This window comes from Ammospiza caudacuta, chromosome 1 (assembly GCF_027887145.1).
Source record: "Ammospiza caudacuta isolate bAmmCau1 chromosome 1, bAmmCau1.pri, whole genome shotgun sequence".
Classification (NCBI taxonomy): domain Eukaryota; kingdom Metazoa; phylum Chordata; class Aves; order Passeriformes; family Passerellidae; genus Ammospiza; species Ammospiza caudacuta.
The window spans coordinates 31,465,905-31,486,219 of NC_080593.1; the positions used below are offsets into that span (position 1 = coordinate 31,465,905).

The 20,315-nt window shown below is 39.2% G+C and overlaps 1 protein-coding gene across 5 annotated transcripts; it reads right to left on the minus strand.

Moving 5' to 3' along the window:
* Nucleotides 1-813: 813 nt before the first annotated feature.
* On the minus strand, nucleotides 814-19,998 carry TMEM196 (transmembrane protein 196). 5 transcript variants are annotated; one of them, XM_058816606.1, is made up of 5 exons: nucleotides 19,790-19,998; nucleotides 7,842-7,898; nucleotides 5,772-6,026; nucleotides 3,819-3,892; nucleotides 814-1,541 (listed from the first exon to the last, which is right to left on the minus strand). In XM_058816606.1, exons 1-5 carry the CDS (start codon nucleotides 19,934-19,936, stop codon nucleotides 1,535-1,537), a joined length of 540 nt encoding a protein of 179 aa, XP_058672589.1. In that variant the 5' UTR covers nucleotides 19,937-19,998; the 3' UTR covers nucleotides 814-1,534. The 5 variants fall into 5 exon arrangements, with proteins under 5 accessions (XP_058672589.1, XP_058672580.1, XP_058672616.1 ...); XM_058816597.1 differs by having other exon boundaries at nucleotides 19,772-19,936; XM_058816633.1 differs by having other exon boundaries at nucleotides 19,778-19,871.
* Between the last annotated feature and the right edge of the window lie 317 nt (nucleotides 19,999-20,315).

Below are 20,315 nucleotides of genomic sequence, written 5' to 3' on the forward strand. Positions count from 1 at the left end.
TAAGGTGGTCTGTTTCTCAACTCATAAGCGCAGCCATCCAACTAATTAGCTTGGAGTTTAAGGGAGAGACTTAAATTGCAGTGAAGATATTCCCCATGTTGTAATTAGATCCCTTATGGACTTCAACAATTCTAAGACAGTCAATTTAAAGATTATTTTATGCCATATGAATTCACAAAACAATGTGATGTAATTTATAGGGCTTTCTATGGTGTAGTTTGAACATTAATAGAGTTCTGTTCATACCTGTCTGGGAATATGGGTATGAATCACCAAATGTTGCCAATCATCAATGATGCTCACATCTGAAATTCGTGTTGCAGTGCTGGGCAATACTGCAAAGTCATAGATTCACTATGTAACATATGAGTGATTTTATATGAATATGAATATTAATATTATGCTGTAAATGCTCTGCTACAGACAATACCTTCCATTTTTCATGGCAGTACCAACCACAACGTTCTGCAATAAAGTTTGGGGTCAGTTAAAGCTGCATACCTGCTGCTTTAACATACCCCCAAACGTTATTGTTGGTGTGGAGAATTGCCAGTGACTTCTGATCTTGACCATGACTTTGTTCAACCTTCATTTTTTTCCTTTCTGAGCTTTTAGGAACTTTTCAATATATTGTGCTAAACTGCAAGCATGACAGTTCAGCTTCGCAAAATATTTCTAACAAGAAAAAAAACCCAAAAGATCTCTCTAAAATCTCTGGTTTAGATTTCATTTTATTTGTCATCTTTTATGAACAAGTTACGAAATATACTTCATTCACAAATTGGAAATATTTACAATTTCTTTACAACAAGGCATTATTGAGGTTTTGATTTATGGCATTCTTAGAGCATTCTGTCTTTCAAAACAAAGACATTGGTGTTGTTTTCAGCACACTGTTCATTTACACTCTGGATGTGAGATGGGAGCTTTTTGGAAGAGGAGTTTGCACTCTCTTTTGATATGATCTGCTGGGAAAACTGAGGCAGGATGCATTCAGAATGTGAGGAGAGGGACTGTGCAAATGTGTTGCTGTACCATGCCATGATCTGAAGCCATCATACTAAACCAGATGCTGCTAAGTGGAGAGGAGAAAAAGATTCCCCTGAGCCATTCTTCCTCTGCCTTCTCCTTTGAGTGGGCTAAATGCAGTTCAGGTTTTTTTCTGATTTTTGAGTCTTCATGAGAATAAGAGTCTTGCAAAGTCTATTTCAAATACTATCACAATTCAGAAAGATTATTCGGACAAAACTGAAAGAGAGTAGCCAGGAAGTGAATAAATATTGTATATCCGCAAAATGTTTAGGAGACAAATTTTGAACATGGTTCTAAAAGGGAATTGCAACTGTGCTGGTCTGCAGTTGTGACATTTGAGCCATAAAAGCTATGATTGTTTCATTTTCTTAATTTCTTGGAGTCTGTTTTTTTTTCCTGAAGAAAATTCTAAAACCACTTCCTTCCATGGAACTTTTAAAAATTTCTTAATATACACTTCCATTATAAATCAGATGTGGGCCACCATTGCTTAGGTTGTCTGTCATTTCCTAGAACAAGAATAGAAAACATTAATTAAAATTAGAATTATTGTAAGGTGTACAAAATTCAGTCATCTAAGGGTGTGATGAAATTTGAACAAACTCAGAATTTCAAACACTCAAAAACACTTTACATTTTTATTTATCTTGATAAACCTCCTTACAAATAAAACATATTTTTTCCTTCATAAATTAGGTACATTTGAAAGCCGATAGATTCATTGATAGTGATTGAGTTGGACATTACACTCAGGCCACATACAGAGCATTGATGGCATCTGTACTAGTTTGTGATGTTGTCCTTTGAAATTGCATCAACTCAAGCTTGTGTGCTGATCTACAAAAGAATGAAATGGTAGTTAAGTCTGTTTCCATTCAAACCTCTGTCTGCGCTTACATGCTACAAACAGATGCCAGTCAATGCCTGCTGAAATAGACATTTGGGAAGCAGATCTAGATCCAAATAGGATCTAAGGGTTTTAAGTACTTGTTTTCCCTTGGGATGGGTCTGATTTTAGTTTTCCTTCATTATGCCAGTCTACAATTTTTAGTAGTTCAGGGATTGCTTCTCCAGTGGCAGGTGAGTCATCCCAGAGTAAGCTGACCGGCTCATGAGTCAGAATCCTAAAGCACCTGAAACAAGATTTGCTCAGAGATAGATTTTCTAATTCTCAAATTGAAATGCAAACAATACCCCCTTAGCAGCTGTCTAAGCACAGAGATGACTACATTAATTAAACAGTTCCCTGATCTCCAAGCCTGCAAAGCCACATTGAGTTTATGGTTGGAACTACCTTATTCTGAGCAATCCCAGGCCTATTTCATACCAGATTGAATCTGGGTGCAGAAATAAGTGATCTGCTGCTTATGTCCAATGACAGAGAACATTCAGCTATGGCAAGAGGAATGGATACAGGTAAAAATGCAGCTTGGAGTATTTCTAAAATTCAAGTAGATGAGGTGAAGGTGCCAGTGTTGGACTAGTTCTAAAATAGCTGCATGATGACCAGAGGCTCTTCTCTGCATGGAAAGATTAAATTCACCTCTTCTTCCTCCTAGGTACACTTGGAGAAAACGTGGAATAAAAGGGATTTGTTTGTCCCCCTTCCTGTGGAAGCTTCTGTAAAAAAGTGAAGCAACATTCATTGGGCTAGACAGAGAGAGAGAAAAAGACGGAAAGAAAGAACCCAACTCTGTAGCATAGTAGCTGAGATTCGTGGTAAAGAGAAGAAAATTATTCAACCTGGTCTTTATTACTAGTCTTACTCAGTCTCTCTCTTCTTTTAGTCCACAATATTTGGCAAGCAGAGACCAGAACTCATGGTAACATAAAGTTAAAAAGCACCAATGCCTCCTTTTTCAGTTTACCAGCTACATTTTAAAGCAAATCATAGGACTTAATTGTTCCCTTCACAGTTTTTGAAAGAAGGGATGTTCTATTCTTCTCTACCAAACCAAGTAGCCTTGCCAATTAATACTCCTGAATCAAGCATAAGCTTCAGAGAAAATCAGATGTGAAACTAATTTTCAGTAATTTCTACCACACAGGTCTCCATTTGCAGATGATGGTGTTGGATGTTTTGGTATTGTGCCTTATTCTCCTCATATACTGAAGAGGAACATGCATGCCTAACACTGGACTATGGATCCCAGTTTGGGGATTGTCTGGCACTGTAATTTCTTATTTGTAGGTGCCCAAAGGCTTTGTTGGATCTACACTGAAGGTATCTGTCAGCTCGGAAAGAGACCAAAAATACCAAGGCCAAAGAGACCAAGAATACCAAATACTAACTATCAGTATATTTTGATAGCAATGACCTGTCAGAAGGCTACTCATGAGTTTCCTTTTGTAAGCATCATCACTTTAATTGTCTGCAGACATCAGCTATTTGAATATCACCATAGTTTTGGAAAAATATCAACACCCATTTATTTTCCCCAATATTTCTATCTAAAAAAAAAAAAAGTTAATTAAAAAAAAAGGTGCTGAATTTAGGGAATGAAGGAGCACACAGATTAGAAGCAGAGTGAATCAATGGTGGCTGCATCCAAATAAGAGTATTTGGATGCCTGTAACTAGGGTGAATATTTTTAAATACTCAACTTACTTCCGGACTGCAGCGTTCACCACGTAGAGTTATGTCACTACCTGGAAGCACCATTCCTGCCTCAGAGTAACATCACAGCATCAGCCAACTTCGATTAGCTGAAGCTATGACTTCCTCGTAGAGGTGGCCCTTCCTGAAGTGACATAACAACATGGTCGCTCCCTAGTGTTCAGCGTACCTTGGAGGTAACTCTGGTGTCGGGGGAATCACCGGGCAGCTGGGCAGGTCGGTTATTTCAATACCCCTCAATCTCTAATATAAATATAACAATTATACAATAAATATAGCACCAACAAATGCACATGCAGTACATGTCTACATTACTGTATATCAGTATATCAGTATAAATATACAATATAGTCATATATATAAAACACGTCTAAGCTGGTTGCTAAATTAGGGTCTAATTTAATTTAAGTTTTTGTGCCATGAGCTAGCGTACTCAGCCCTGCCAGCAGCAGGCAGGCTGTGGGTCTGAGAAGTCCCAAGTCAGGCCAAGTGTACATGCACACTTGCTCTACAGCAGACATGCAGGGAAGTTGCCATCAGTGGGGCGCATCCCAGATCTGCTGAGTGTGTGCAGTAGGGTTGCTCTGCACGTACATTGTGGCCCTTCACCCTGGGTAAGTGGACACCTGGCAGTCCTTGCTGCTAAGTGCCAAAAAGCTCAGTAGGTCAACAGGCCAGGAAGGTAGGCAGTGAACTACTGTTACCCATGTCATCCTCACCCCAAATTGATAAGGTTTTGGCTTTTATTATTTTGAAAGGTTTTTTTCCTTTCTAAGCTGTTTCTTCTTCCATTCCCTCTCTTCCTTTCTCCTATCTTTGTCCTTGTTGAGGCAAGAGTCTCTCTGAAAGTCAATATCTAGCCTTCCATCAGCAAGACCATCATATTTGCCTAATAGCTCATCAGAATTCTTCTTCATTTTAAAATGAGATGGAGAAATGTATCTCGTCTGCTGATTTGATCACCCTGTTTTATGTTACTGTTGCAACCTCTACTATTTAACTTTTTAAAACCTGTTTAAAACATCATCTTTTTAAAACATTTCCAACTCCCTGCTTTTAAGACACATTTCAAGTATCGTCTAAGATTAATTCAATTTATATTTCTACTTGAAGTCTCATCTCAGTTAAGAAACCAAATAGTGACAAGTCATTTTTAACTGCTATATCATGTTTTTTCAGAGAATCTGAAAACAATTCTACAGTCTGAGCAGACTAATCCTTGCTCTGCTCTTCAGACATTTCAGTAGACAACAGACTCTTGAACTTAACAGTAATGCAGACTTGCCAGTAGAGGTTTAGGTGGGCAGTCCACTTGACTTTTGTTCTTTTTTTCTCCTCATTTCTCAAATGAAAGGCATTGGATAGATACTAAGTCCAAATGCAAAGCACAGGTTTACAGCAGACACTTAACTCCTCAAATATTATTCAGATCTGTTAAGACAAGGAGATGATTTCAAGAATTCCACTCCATTACTTGGTTTCATCCTATGTGCTCAGCTTTGGGAGCTTCAGTTTCAGCACCTAATTATATTCCTATACACCTTGTTAGGATTCCTGTTAATACAAAAAGGAAGTAAATGCTCAGTGCTGCAAATGAGACCAGTTTTATTTAGGTGTCTAAATATGCCCTTAGATGCTTAGGTTAAGTCACCTACATTTGTGAACTGTGGCTTTTCTGTTTAAATAACCTAATTTATAAGCTGAGTACTTGGGAGAGGAAGAGATTGATTAAATCCTGGAAGCAATGCAATGATGTGGTTACAGAAAGCTTTCTCTGCTTTTTTTACAGTACAAGACATGATAATTCATATTAATAGGGCTTCCAATTATTTAGGAAGTGCTATATTTAGCAGCTAAGCCCCTAAATAGCTATACAATGGAATTATGTTGAAAATGGATGTACTTCATTGAAATGGATGTACTGCAAATATACAGTACCTAAAAATAGCTCCATATAATGCAACATAATAAAGCTTACAAAGAATGGCAGCATTTCATTTTCCAGAATCTCTTTCTCATATAGAACTGAAAACTGAACACATCTCTTGCCAGTTGTAAACGCTAACGCATACGGTAGCATTTGAGGATAAACAGAACAAATAAAGGAGGACACACAACTCACTTTTTCTGCCATTTCATGGGAGTGATGCAATGAATGTTCCCTTTCTGAGAACATTCTCCTTTGTTCATAGCTGGCTAGCCGACAAGTGAGCCATGAAGAAAGGGTGCAACCACCAATTCCAATGCATGCAAGAGACATGGAGGCAAGATGCAAAGAATAGAGAGCAGATGACTTCTTTGTCAGAGCACGAAGAAATTGAAAATTTAAGATTCCTCCTATTAGTCCACAGATGCAACAGGCAGAAAAAAGTATCATCTGTCAGGAGAGACAAGAGAGGTTATGTCACATTAATATTTTTCAGAAATGGATTAATGCATATAAAATATGAGATAACCACAGTTTAATTCTTTGATAGCATCATTGACTGCAAAACCCTGCACAGCCCCTTGTTTTTAACTTTCTTAGCTCCCCCATTGCACCACGGGAATATATTAACTTCTGGTATAAAAGAGTTAAGATTGATGTTGTGTGTAAAAAAAAAGTTGGGTAAAATGCATAGGTACAGTTAAAACCTATTCAGTGGAAGGGCTGCTAGGACACAAAACTGATTTCCAGCTGTTCATGCAAAACAGTAACATGACAGAAGGTGTCGTAATTTTCTATTGTGCAGTTTATCACCCTGCCTCAGGAGTGAATGCCTCATGTATTTGTAGTGAATCTCTCTTGCTTTGTGTGCATTCTGACTGTGCCTCCTGCTCAGTTATAATTGATTCAGTCAGATAGCTGATTGAAGGCTTTCTGCAGCTTTTGTGGGGTCTTTGAAAGTGTTCAAGGTGAATGTGCTGGTCAAAGAACCAAAAGAAACAATAAAGACATCTGTGATGCTGCTTTACAGAAGGTCAGTTTGGTGACTATATGGTTGGTGGTTCAGTTTGGTTGATTTTAACTTGACTAAAATGTTCCTGGGAATTTTAGAAATCTGTCAAACAGGCTGCAATCAATGAGACATTTTTAAAGACCTCCTATTGCTTTTAGTCACAAAGATGTTGCACTGATTCAGGATGTGCATTAACCTCAAAATCATTTGAGGAGCAAAAGATCTTACGGAGACAGTGTTAAATGATTGTCTTATTCACTTCCCTTGATACTGCTGACCTGTCAAAAGGTGATCTAGATGGGCATTTAACATTTCTCGATATGGCTTTGTGTATGTACTTATCTACTGTGGTGGCAGAAATTTATGGAGCCTTACAGACTAGTTCTGTACACAACTAGGATGACAATTTCCTTAGGAATGTGGTATTGAGGATGTATTTTGCAGTCCACTGGCACGTGACTATTACATGATACCTCCAGAACAGATGGCTTTTGGAAACTAGCTATGGTACACGTTTTAAGAAAAGGGACTGTCATTTTAACAGAGTTTAGGATTGATATTAAAAAAAAATTGGAAAGAGCTTTTGATTCCCATCACACTTATGCTTGTTTTATGTGACTTCCATCTGTATGTGGCAGAATAATCAAGCTGACAGAAAATTAGGACTGCCATTATCACTTAAAATAAGATCATGTCTTTAACACAGACTTCTTCTGTGACTTGTTGAGTAGTAACACCATTTTGCTGCAGTCAGAAAATTACTATACCTGAAGAGACATCTTCCACCACTTTAAAACTTACATACACGTGTTTCAGATTGCTAAACAAACTTGCTAAACACTTAACAGCTATGATATGTAGAAACAAACTTGGTCAGCAGCCTTATTGAGATGGCAACCCAGTGCTTTTTTTTGAAGGAGAGAAGATACAGTCCAGTGACATTATTGAGAAGCATTTATTGACTTGACATAAATCTATGTCAAGTGATTTCTGATCAAAGTTTATCCAGATACAGATAAACAGGGCTTAAATGTATGGCTTAAATAGCATGACCTACATAGGCCATTTCAAAACTGCCTTGTTTTTTGTGACTGTTCCAAAGTGCTGATTACTTTTATTAGATTGCCAACTTGTATTTTTTCTAATTGCTTATCAAATACCCTCGCATGCAGAAAGCCCCCAGTAAAGAGTTCAAATTAGATAAGTAAGCCTTTCAAATACTTATTTGTTATGGATGCAGTGGAAAAACTTACAACAAGTCCAGATTTTTTTTTGGCGCACAATATTCCGCATACGCCGCAAAGCAGGAACTGCAAAAAAACAAGAAACCACACAATGATTTCATCATTTAAGGTACCTAGTTCAAATCCCACTGTGTCGCTGTGGTGGTGGCCACAGTTCAGACAATGTCAGCATTTTTGTCACAAACCTTATATTTCAGGAGGTTGTAACTCAACCATAACACTCTTACCAGAAATAAACTGGAATGAGAAGTCCTAGTGACCATAAGTCACGAGAAAATAAAGAAATATAAATTTTAATCTGCTTAGATAAACAAGTTGGAAAAAAATCCCCAGTGTTGCGAGCACAAAAACGCCTTTTTACTGTTTTATTTTTCTCTCAGAAGAGTTTAGCCAGGTACTAGTCAGTGATCCAAATCATCTACTTCTAGGCATAGCATTGGGACTTAATGCCCTGATCCTACCATCTGAACCACTGAAGGATCACATATGGATCGTTGTCTTCAAGACAGTGGAACTCTGGGCAAGAATATAATTCAGTCATGTCCGTGGGTGCAGGTGTAAATATCAGTACGTCTGTTGGTGTGACTACTCTGGGCATGCAGAAGGATGGTTCAGAGTCTTGATGGCCCAATTTGCAAGAGAGAGCATGAAGGTATCTGTACTTTTTTAAAATGTCATTCCCTCACATAAACTGATTCGCTAATTGCAGCACCAAGCATTAGGCAAAAATTAATTACCAAAACCAGAAAAATGCCTACCAGCTGATAAAAATTAATGATAATGCTTAATAGTGACCTCTGTCAAAGACCAGTGATGTCCTCTGATGTCTTTTTCCTCCTACAGAAAAGTTTAATGATAAAACAATAAATAGTCCCCAGGGAAGCAGTCAGGGTAGGAACTACAGCAGTTGTATGAAAGCCATAAGGCCTTCTCCAGGTGTTAGTAATACTGTCAGATTTCCTTGATACCTCATAAAGTCTTTTATTAAGAAATCTATGCTACCTATTTTCAATAAAGCTAACCCTACTCCCCCATTGGGAAGTAATTTTATAGTTTTAAAGCTGTATTCTTCTACGCTATTTTTGCATTGAGATGGTAATTCTAGCAACAGACTCTGCTTGACCCTGATTTAGAATTAAATCACAGAAAAGACCTGCCTGTTACATAAGAAATTAAAAAAACAAACAAACCAAAAACCCAAAAAACCAAACCCCTAAGACGTTCTGTAAATCATTCAGGGTCTGTGTAATATATTGCAGGTACTTCTTATTTACACTCTAAAATTTTGCCACTTCACTATTTCAGTTGAGGATTTGCTTTAACTCATAGTTAATCTCCCTCTAACTAAAGTAGTTTATGGGCATAGCTAAGTATAAGCCTTGAGGTATCTTTTTACTCTGAGTTAGATAGCTCCTCATAATGAATGTGGATAAATTATGTATATTATTTACTTTTATACTAAGCATGGGATGTGAATGTAATACCAATCAGATTATAAGGAGGGCTGGGTCACGTGGACCAGGGTGCTGAATGGCTCAGGACATACCAGAAGGCAAAACTGGTAATTGCTGCTAGAACCCACTTCCTGGAATAACAATAAAACAAAGGAAATCACCAAGGGGCAGTGTCCCTTCTGCACATTCCCATAGGCAAATAAGATTTCAGCTCATCACATCTGCTTTGTAAGCGTTCGTTCAGGCTTTCTGTGAAATTTTGGGGTTTTACTCCCAGTCCTGCCATTGCAGATTGCCTTCAGCTGAAGGCACGCTTCAGATTTCCACACATCGTGTTTTGTATTTCTCAAAATGCAGAAACCTCAAATGAAATTTGTTGAAGACATCTTTGTAATTAAATTCTATTCAGTCAGATTTGATAAAGTGGATTAATAATATATTTTCTCTCTGTAGTGATTGAATAGGATTGAAAGGAAATTTTTGTATATAGAAAAAATAATTAGTGTTGGAAGATATCATCATAGATAGTTTTAACTTGTTAACTAGTTTTAAAACCTCTGTGTTTGATAATTTACCTTTAAAGGTAAAAGAGCATGAAAGAGAAGGTCACCCATTTTTTCAGGAATGCTTTAATTCTGCTCCAGTTGGAGTCAATGAAGTTAATCTATGAGCCCTAATGTACCAGCTTTTCAAAACAAGGGATGACTATTCCATTTAAAGCACTTGACTACCTGCAGTAAAGATCTGGATGCAGTAGCTAAATGTACATTAAGTTTTCTAATGATACTAGACTAGGAGACACCATGGACTGTTAAGTGTAGAGAAGCCTTACAGAGAGATATGAATAGACCTGAGAGCTGGGTGATTACCAATCATGTGAAATTTAACAAGAGCCAAGTGCTGGATTCTCCACCTAGGACAGTGTAATCCTGGTTATACATAAATACTGGGGGTCAAGAGATTGGAAAGCAGGCACAGGAAAAGAGATCTGGGTGTCTGGCTTGATGACAAATTGAATGTGAGTCAGCAGTGCCCTGGCAGCAAAAAAGGCCAACCATGCCCTGGGGTACATCAAGAACAGCATCACCAGCTGGTGGAGGGAAGTGATTGTCCTGCTCTATTCTGCTCTGGTGCAGCGCCTTCTTGAGAATTCTGTGCTGAGATGGATGCATCAGTATGAGAAAAGCATCAGACTTTTAAAGTGTGTCCAGAGAAGGATGACCAAGATGGTGAAAGGCCTTAAGGGCAAGACTTACGAGGAGCAGCTGAGGTCACTTGGTTTGATCAGATTGAAGAAGAGAAGGCTGAGGGGTTACCTCTGCACAGTCTAGACCTTTCTCAAGGCAGGCAGCGGAGGGAGAAGTGCTGATCTCTGTTGGATGATCCCAAGGAAAGGGAGTGAAGTTTCATCAGAGGAAGGTTCTTCACTGCAAGGGTGGTCAGCCAATGGAACAGGCTCCTCAGGAAAGGGATCATGGCACCAAGACTGTCAGAGGTCAAGGAGCACTCTGGATGCTGCTATTAGTCTTATGATTTAGTATCAGGTAGTCCTGAAAGGAGCATGGAGTTGCTGATCTTTTTGGGTCTGTTACAAGTTGAGAAATTCTACAATTTTATGATATTATTGTATTATGTCATGTATACTCTGTATGTATTTTCTCTCTCTGCATCTACAGTGTTTGTAGATATAGGCAAGGAATAACATGTTCCACAGTTAAAGAGCTAAAAGAGTTCTTTGTATTCTAACTCAGATGAATTGCATATTCATGCTTCCTCCAAATTCTTCTGTTTAATCTTGAGGTCATGCTGAAGATCCTGAGGAGCCCGTTTTATAATCCGTATGGCTATGAGATAAACAAGTTGTGAAACCGAATGCACTCAAGTGCCTGAATATTTTAAAAAACCTTGGAAGAAAAGTATTCGGGCAGTAGCAAAGGATTAATGTTATTTAGGTTGGGTTTTTTTTAAGATGACAGTGTATTACATTCATGGAGAAGAGGGTTGCCCAAAACCTAGTATGGATATTTACTTATGCCAGCATGCATTTTGCAATTAAAACCAACGGATGGCTTTGTGCCACAAGGTCAGGCTTTCTGCCACAAGGTCAGGCTATTATACCTCATGCAAAACTTTGAACTTTCTGAGCCAAGTTCATGACTCTCTTCTAAGGCTGATTCACTGGAAACAGTGGAAACCTGCTCTATGAAGAGAGTATTAGTAACACCCATGGCTCAGGAACACTGCTCATGCAGAATTTCTTTGGCCAAGCTTTCCAATGTGGAGACATCTAGAACAGTTAGGATTTCAGTGAGATATTATGTGATTGACTCTATTCTCTGCTTTTTGAGAGCATAGCGACTTAATTTTTTTTTTAATTTTGGTGGTTTTTGTGGTTGTTGGTTTTTTTTTGGGGGGGGGGTGGTTCTTTTTTTTTTTGTGGTGCTGTAGGAATTTCCTACAAAATTTTTGATGTGTCAGTTTTGTGATCAGCAGAAGTGAAAAGTGGATGGGAGAAACTACACTGGCCCTTTGTACCAGAAAAAGGATGAAGTAAAAATCAGATTGAAAGTGTCTTTTACTTAGAATCTTCTATTTCATAATACTGCCAACTGGAATGCAGCCATCAGGGGCTCTGTTGTCTTGACACTCTCTGTATCTGTTCTTGGCTATTTTGAAAGACTTCATGTCAATTTTTTGTAACAGTAAAACTTGGTTTGTAACTGTTGAGCTACTCTGGACTACAGTTTACCCTTGACTAACTAATACTGTCATGGTGAGGACTTGCTCCTTTCTACTTTATCATTGATCATCCTTAATAAATTTTTACCAGCCAATCTCATGGACTTTTAAATGTAGTTATATTTTCTAACTATATATTTTCTAACCATGTAACAAAACTTACCTGAGGTAAGTTAGGCAAACAGATTTATACTAAAAATACAGTAAATCAGGAGTGGAAAAGGAATAAATCACTGAAGATAAGCTTCTTGTAAAGAATACTCTGTTGTTGAAGTGTTCACAACTTATGCAGAGAATAAGGCTAAAGCATTTCATTAAAGATAAGCTAAGCTAATAAGCCCTACAAAATTCCCTGGAAGCCCGAGAGGGAACTTCAGCTGGAACTTTTTAAAATAGATGTCTCATTGTTGGACTTCCATTTAAATTATTATTCATAATTTAAAAATAGTAAAATGCTAAAAGACTGAAAGGCTCGCTTAAAAACCTGCACAGATCACCAATTTCACGCAGCCCCTATTGACTACAGGGTTACTTCTGGTTGCAGACTTATTCATGCCTCCTATACACACATGTACATGAAGTATGTTTTGCATCAAGACTAGCAGAGGAGCCTTGTATTGAAACTGCTGGTGTAAGTCCAGAGAAGGGCCAGGAAGTTGGTAATAGGGCAGGAGCACCTCCCCTAAGGAGTTAGGTGGAGAAAGTTTGGGCTGTTCAACCTGGAAGAAGAGAAGGTTCAGAGATTCACATATTATTCTGAGCTGGAAGGGACCCACAAGTATCACTGGGTTTGCATGGAGACCTCATAGCAACCTTCCAATATCTGGGAAGCTGGAGAGGGACTCTACATCAGGAACTGTAGTTACAGGACAAGGAGTGAAGAGATAACTGGAAGAGGAAAAATTTAGGCTAGATATTAGGAAGAGATTCATTACTGTGAGGGTGATGAGGCACTGGAACAGGTTGCCCAGAGAGGCTGTGGTTGACCAAACCCTGGCAATGTTCAAGGCCAGGTTATACAAGGCCTTAAGCAACCTGGTCTAGTAGGAAGTATTCCTGCCTGTGGCAGGGACAGTTTGGACTAGATGATCTTTAAGGTCCCTTCCAATCCTTATTGTATGATTCTGTGATTCTATGAGTTTATGCAAATGTATCATCAAGTAATAGACAAGGGCATAATTCCTCTTGGGCGAATGGTAAAAAATCCAAAGATACTACAAAGCACAAAAGCTACTTAGAGACTGAGTGCCTCAATCCCACTTTCAGTGATGATTTACCATGGACCCACCAAAGTCAGAGTGGCTCTGATATCACCAGTGTCATTGCAAGGTGATGCAGTAGTGTCTGTCTCTCTGTGGCGTTTTTGTCATTCACGCTGCAGCTGTACCTGCTGATGTTCCATATGCATATTGGAAAATTTCTCTTTTTGTCTGTTCAGCTTTGGAAAAGAACCCCAAAGACCTCCCAGAAAAGAAGAATGTTTACTTTGAGACTGCTTTAATTTACTTTATATTGAATATTGCCTTGAAACAAAACCTCAGATCCAAAACCCCATAAATTTTGATAAGAAGGCTAAAATCTCAATTTATATTCAAGTTCTGTGGTTTGTATCTATCCCTATTTCATATTTTCTGGAACAAAAGACTTGGCTTCTTTCACTTCCTTCTGGAAAACGGGTACTTTGTCCCTGGTAGTCTGAAAAAGATTCAGTTTTAGTTAATCTGCAGGAAGCCAAAGATTTGGTTTTTTCCATCAGGCAGAAGAAAAGGAACTATTTTTATTTTATATCTTGAAGCTAAGAAACCTTTCTGTCTTATGTTTTGAAAAGGCAAAAGCAATGGTGAGTGTAATTCCCTTGAAAAAATGAAAACTGCTCATAGAAAAATTTCCTGGACACAGGCTGAACAAAACAGTAGAGAAAACCTGTTGAATGTAAGGACAGCTTGATCCCTAGTCATTGTTGATGACAAAAAAGACAGCTAAACTGTATAGACTGTATGGGAAGTCCTCTGTAGGTCATCCATATGTATCTGATGAAACAGATGAAGGGAAATTATTCCAAAATGGAATGTAGCATAGTGAAAAAGCAAGTGTATCATACCTAGTCAAATGACACTCTACTTGGAAGACTAAACCATCGAGACAGAATTAACAATTTCACTCTTATCTACCGTTGTCAGGTAGTAAACTAGAAAATTCTGTGTTTTTACACTAAAGCTGCATAAGCATGTGACTTTCAGGACAATAACCAGGAATTTGAAATTAGTAATGTAAAGAAAGAAAGATTCTATTTAATAATGTTGTTTCAACTCCATCCAAATGAGAAAAAAGCTGAAATCCCTAATGGATGAACTAAGCAGATATCTCTAACTCTTATTCAAAGCAGTATATCTATAACTCTTATTCAAAGCAGTATTTCAGAACAAGGATTAAATGTTCTTAGCACAGACATAAAGGGCACAGAATCTACTAATGAAAACAAAGACATCAAACTAAATAAAAATTACAGCAGGCAAGAAGATCAAGCCTAGGTACCAGGTATACCTATTACCAGGTATGCCTAGGTATCAGGTATGCCAATAATCTTTTGCAAAAGAGGGATGGAAACTTCTAATGAGGTTGCTGTCCCATGCAAGTGATGGTGGGGACAGCAATGTCTAGCTGGCTGAAAGGCATCCAGACTCAGAACCAGAAGCAGCAGCATTGCCAAAACCCAACCTTGTGTCTCACCAAATCTGTCATGCTGAGAGGGGGGGCTTAGTTATAACTGAGGCATAGTGTTAAATCATGTCTAATCTGAGCCAAACCTTGTCTGGCAGTGTGCTATTGGGTCTTATCAGATCAGGAGCTGCTGCCCTTCCCACTGATTCAAGCCATATTCAAGCAGTTTAAATTCTATCCCAGTCCCTGTGATTAGTGTTTCCACTCATCTGATTATAGACCTACAGACATGCTTTAAAAATGGGGAATGGTTTTTAGAAACAATCAAGGAAATTAAGAAGTGTGTTTCTGAATCTGGCATTGGTGATTCAAAAAACCTCCATCCATCTCTAAAAACCCTTAAATTATCAGCACAAAATAATAATGTTTACTTTTTGTTTGTTTAGAGCCTATCAGAATAACAAATACAAATAATACTTTTTGGTTTTTTGTTCTGTATCAAGCATTTGGTTTACAGTCTGACTGCTTACATCTCAAAAAAGTAATAAATGACAGATTCTTCCCTGCAGGTGAACTACAGTCTTATGGTAGTAAAACATTTAAGCATATGCTTAAGTCAGTCTATATACAACAGATCCACTAAATACAACTCAGGAGTTGCATGGAACTTCTTCCAGGTTTGTATGTGCCTCTGGAGACTCCAAATCACAAAAAAACCCTACTGAAAGACCTCAGCTGAATTCAGTGAATTGTCCTGGCTCCATGCAAGGCAAGAAGCTTCCATCCTTGATATGCCCTTCCCTATCTATAGGTACAGAACTCTTTCCAGCTTCTACTGAGCTCACTGAAAGTCCTGTGATTAATTTCATCACGAGTGGGAGCCAGACAGAAATATGGTCAGTTTGATGAAAATGCAATGCATATGTTAACATAAAGTAGGATCACATCTGCATTTTGTCTGCATGCTAAACAATAATGTGATTTTTTTTAGTGCTGTTTTTGAAAAAAAAATTTGACCGTTCTTTCCAAAAGAAACTTGGCAACAGTAAAATCTAGATGTAAAATCTAGTGGTTTAAAATTTCAGGCCACCAACATTGATTTTACAGTCTAAAAAGGTTTTGTTGCTCTGGGAAAGTCCATACGGACTGACGCTTTTTCTTTTCCTCCAAATCTTGATTCAAAAAAATTAAAGTAATTTAAATCAAATATTTCAAGTGCCAACTTTGAACAAATTTCTGTAGCCAAATGCAGATTTTTAATGGGCAGGCAGACTTCCCCTGTGATAAAATCACAAATAATGGAAACAGTAATTCTGCCTCTATCTACAGACAGGCAAACAGACCAACATACAGAAAGTGCATATCTCCCAAGTACATTCAGATATTTGCCTTTATAAGGGAAGAAATTATTACTCTTGAGGGGCATAGCCATAAGTGAATCATCGAGTATCTCTCTCGCATATGAAGATAGATGGCATATTTGTCTAAAGATGTAGCTTTTGTCTCTCATTCTCTCTCTCTCTGTGAGGGAGACTCATTTACAGCAAGGATTTATTCACCACTGCAGAATAAATGAGGATAAATTACACAAATGTATGTGTGTGTACATGAATATCTATTCACTACTCATAGTGAGAGTGATGAAACCACTGTGTTCTAAATATAGATGGAGAAGCATGTGACCATTAAAAAAAATAGCTGTGAATACCTTTTGGTTTATTATCTTCTGACTTTTGTTGTTTGTGCAAAAGCCTTTGCTATGGATACTGTCATTCTTGCTATGTTATTGTTAGTGGTTCAGCATTCTCATTGGTTGAATTATTCTATAGTACGTCATATAACTGAATTGGAAATGGTGGATTTCAGAAATATCCCTCAGTTTCTGGGAAACAAAGAAATCTGGGAGACACTGGTTACAGCCTGTAGAATAGTTTATCCCAGTACAAACAACAAACAGAAAGAAAATTTAGAGATCACCAACATGTGCACTTCAGGGTATTTGGGACTGTTTTTATTGTGGACTTGTTTTAGTTTTTAGCATTTTTTTCAATTTAACAGCCATGGCCTATTTTAAAAAGAACAGATTGGTGATGATGTAAACTGGTTAGTTGTCTTCACATGCTCCAGATAATTTGAGAAGACAGTCACACCTTCAGTTGTTTTCTTATGGCTACTTTTTAAACAACTTGTACTATCACAATCCAATTCAGCTCCAATGAGAACAACAGATTTGAAACTTCTTTTTACCATTTTTATGTATTTTTGGATACAGATATTGCCTAGGCTTTCAATTTCTTCATTCTGGTATACTCTGCTTTCCCTGGCTTGCTTATACATAATGCAGGGCATGCAATGATCAGGGTACTTCAGCCCATGCTTAACTTCACTTGTGTCCATAATGCTATGGATGGAATTCATATGGTTAAAATTAGGTATGTTAGTAAATAATCTGTCTGAATGGAAGCAGTGAACAATAAGAACAACTCTTTTAATAGAAAAGCTAATGTTTGTCAAGTGCAAACCATCATAGGGAAGCAAGTATAGAAGATAGAATGTGCATGATTTTTAAGATGCCTAAATTTTAGAAATTCAGGTTAAGGTTTCCATGGTGATGCTATCTTCATCTACTTCCTTATGAACTTGGGTCTCTGCTGAGTTCCACTCACATAAAAGGATAGAAGAGGGTCAAAGGTTTTCTGTGCATTTCCAAGTAAATTGCAACAGGAGGAATGACACTGTTCAACTTAAGTGTTTTGTATCTAACATGTCAAAGAATTAGTTTTTCTTTAATGTCCTTTTCTGTTCCTTAGTGTTCACTTCTCAAAGGAAAACCCTGATTCAAGGGTATGAATTGGAAAAAAAATAACATATTTTATGCAAGACATATCCTTTAATACCAGCAACACGAGCCCAGTGTAAGCCACAGTGAGCAGAAAGGAGGCTTATGCCACTTCGGCAGCAGGACAATCCTCAGGATTGTCCAAACAAACCTTTGTCCACTTGTTTAAATTTGAAAGTAGTTACCCATGGCCCTAAGTATCCCTGGAGAACAGCAAATCTCTGCCCCCTTTCTTGGCCTGCCTGCCTCCCCTGCTAGTCCCCTAGTCAGAAGAATGCAACCTCACAGTTTGAACTGCTAGAGTAGTACAACAAGAGTGGTATAATGATGACGATTTAGACCGCAGATCTTTAGCTCAATGAAAAGTAAGTCAGCCTTTAGAAACATGTCACCCAACTCTACACGTCACTTTGATTTTGTAATTTCCTCTGCTACATGAAGCATGAGGTTCCTTCTTCCACTCTGCTTTTTCTTTGAGGCCTCTCTCTGCCTATTCAACCTGCAGTTTTTGCTCAGTTCCCAGATGTCTGCCTCTGCTGGCTCTGGTTGTGGGCATCCTTTGTGCACTTGTTACATTTGCTAACAAGTCCCTTTGGGTTACCTTCCCTGCTTCTGCACTCACATATGGGAATAATTTCCTATAAATATCTCCAAAACCTTTTCACTGTTCTCTGTCTTATTGCTCTCTAAAACTCTACCTATGAACAGCTCTAAATCAGCCAGACTGCTGGTGTGTTAAGACAACCACCTGTTATACCACTCAGTTTTGGTTTGTTTTTTTCTCCATACTCGCTTACACCCTTTTACACTGTATCTGTCTCTTACTATGATTATAATGTCCTTGGAAGCCAACATGTAACATAACAGATTCTTACTCTATGCCTAGTACAAACTCTGGGGTAACAGCATAAACATGAATGAGGCAGTTATGCAGGAAATGTGCATCGTCATGAAATGATATCAGCTGTGATAGCATTGTCACAAAATGCAACCACTGCATAAAATACTGATCTCACTGACTGATCAAAGCTCTTTGACCTCAGTGAAACCCAGGAAATTGATCTTTGCCATTAAATCTTCAGATAGACATGTGGTTTTAAGTAATTTTTTCTTCATTTACAATGATCAGAAACCTCCCTTTTTGAAGTGATTTTGATAATATCATTACCTGTTGGCCTGGTAATGTCATTACCTGTCTGAGCTAGTCTTCATTTTCACTTCTCACCTACCTGTTCTGCAGTGCAGAATTATATGTGTGCTTATATACTGCCAAAAATATTTATCACTGTTGTCAATAATTAATAATTATTGACAGGGAGAATATTACATGAAGCACTTTGTCTGAATTAATCTATAAATTAGAGGAGGTAATGCTGGTGAATAATCAAGAGTGTTTTACATTTATCATGTTATCTGAAGCTAAGCAAACAATCCTTTTAGAAATACTGCTGTACAATACACACTGGCCAAAACCAGCTTTGGACTTCAAAAATGCCCACTCATGTTTAGACTGAATATTCAACATTTCCTATTCTTTCATAAATATAAATAACCATTTGGAGGAAAATTCTTCCTAGAAACATGCATATCTCAAACTGGAAAAATAAGAATTATTTTTGAGAAGTGAGAAATGATCTGTTGAGAAGAACATGCTGCTTCTATTAACCCATTACTAGGTTTTCATTCTTTTTTGTTCATTTTACAAGAAGCTCAGGGCAGCCAGTACATGAGAACATCTTTCTCCTTTTCTTTCCCAATGCTTCTTTCTATTTTTCCTCCAAAAACTCAGGACTCAGCTGACATACCCTTGACATTAATTTAAAGCACCTTTTGACAGTCTCTTCATCATGGACAGGGCTGTTCTTTTGAAAAAGCAAAACTCGCCGTCAATTTAAAGACCGTAAGCTACGGCCCGGGTTTCACGCCAAGCATCGGGCTTCCCCAGGTGTGAGGAGGGGTTCAGAGAAAGTTCAATTGCTCACAGCAAGACTGAAAAACGCAAAGGAGCGAGAAAGAAGAGGTCTCCCTCCCGCGTGTCTCCAGCACACACGCACATCTGTCCCCGCCGTGCCTGCCCCTCGCCCCGCAGAGCGTACCCCAAGCACATCGGAAATGGACCCGGCGCGGCCGGCGCAGCATGCACTCACGGGAGGGAAAGGAAGGGAAGGGAAGGGAAAAGGGGATGCCTTCGCACGGTCTGATCATCACCATAAAGAGTTAAAGAGAGAGTGAAATGGCTAACGTACACACACCCCGCTCCATACCGGAGAAGAGTCTCCCAGCTGCGGTTTATGCTCTGTGAGGACCAGGCTGAAACTGACCGCCCCCACGGCCACGCTGGACACCCCTAACCCTATCTCCAGCACGGAGAGCACCAGGAGGCTCCCGATGATCTGGCTGCTGGTGCACATCCTCCCTCGGTCATCCTTCCTTCCCGATCAGCCGGGGAAACCGCGCATCCTCCTCCTGCTCCTCGGGCGCTCCCGCGGCCCTAAGTCGCCCCCAAACTTTTCTTCCTTCGCAGGCAGCCGGGGCGGAGCGGCGCATCCGCGGCCGGGGGCGCTACCGAGGCTCGGCGGGGCGGCCCCGGCGTCGCCGGGCCCCGGGCAGGCAGCGCCGCGCCGGCCCCGAGCGCGGCCCCGAGCGCGGCCCCGAGCGCGGCCCCGAGCGCGGCCCCGGGCGCGGCCCCGAGCGCGGCCCCGGCGCGGCGGAGCTCTCCAAGGTGCCGGGCCGGCGGTGGGTGCGCGGCTCCGCGCTTCTAAGGGCTGCGCCTCCGCCGGGAAAGTCGAC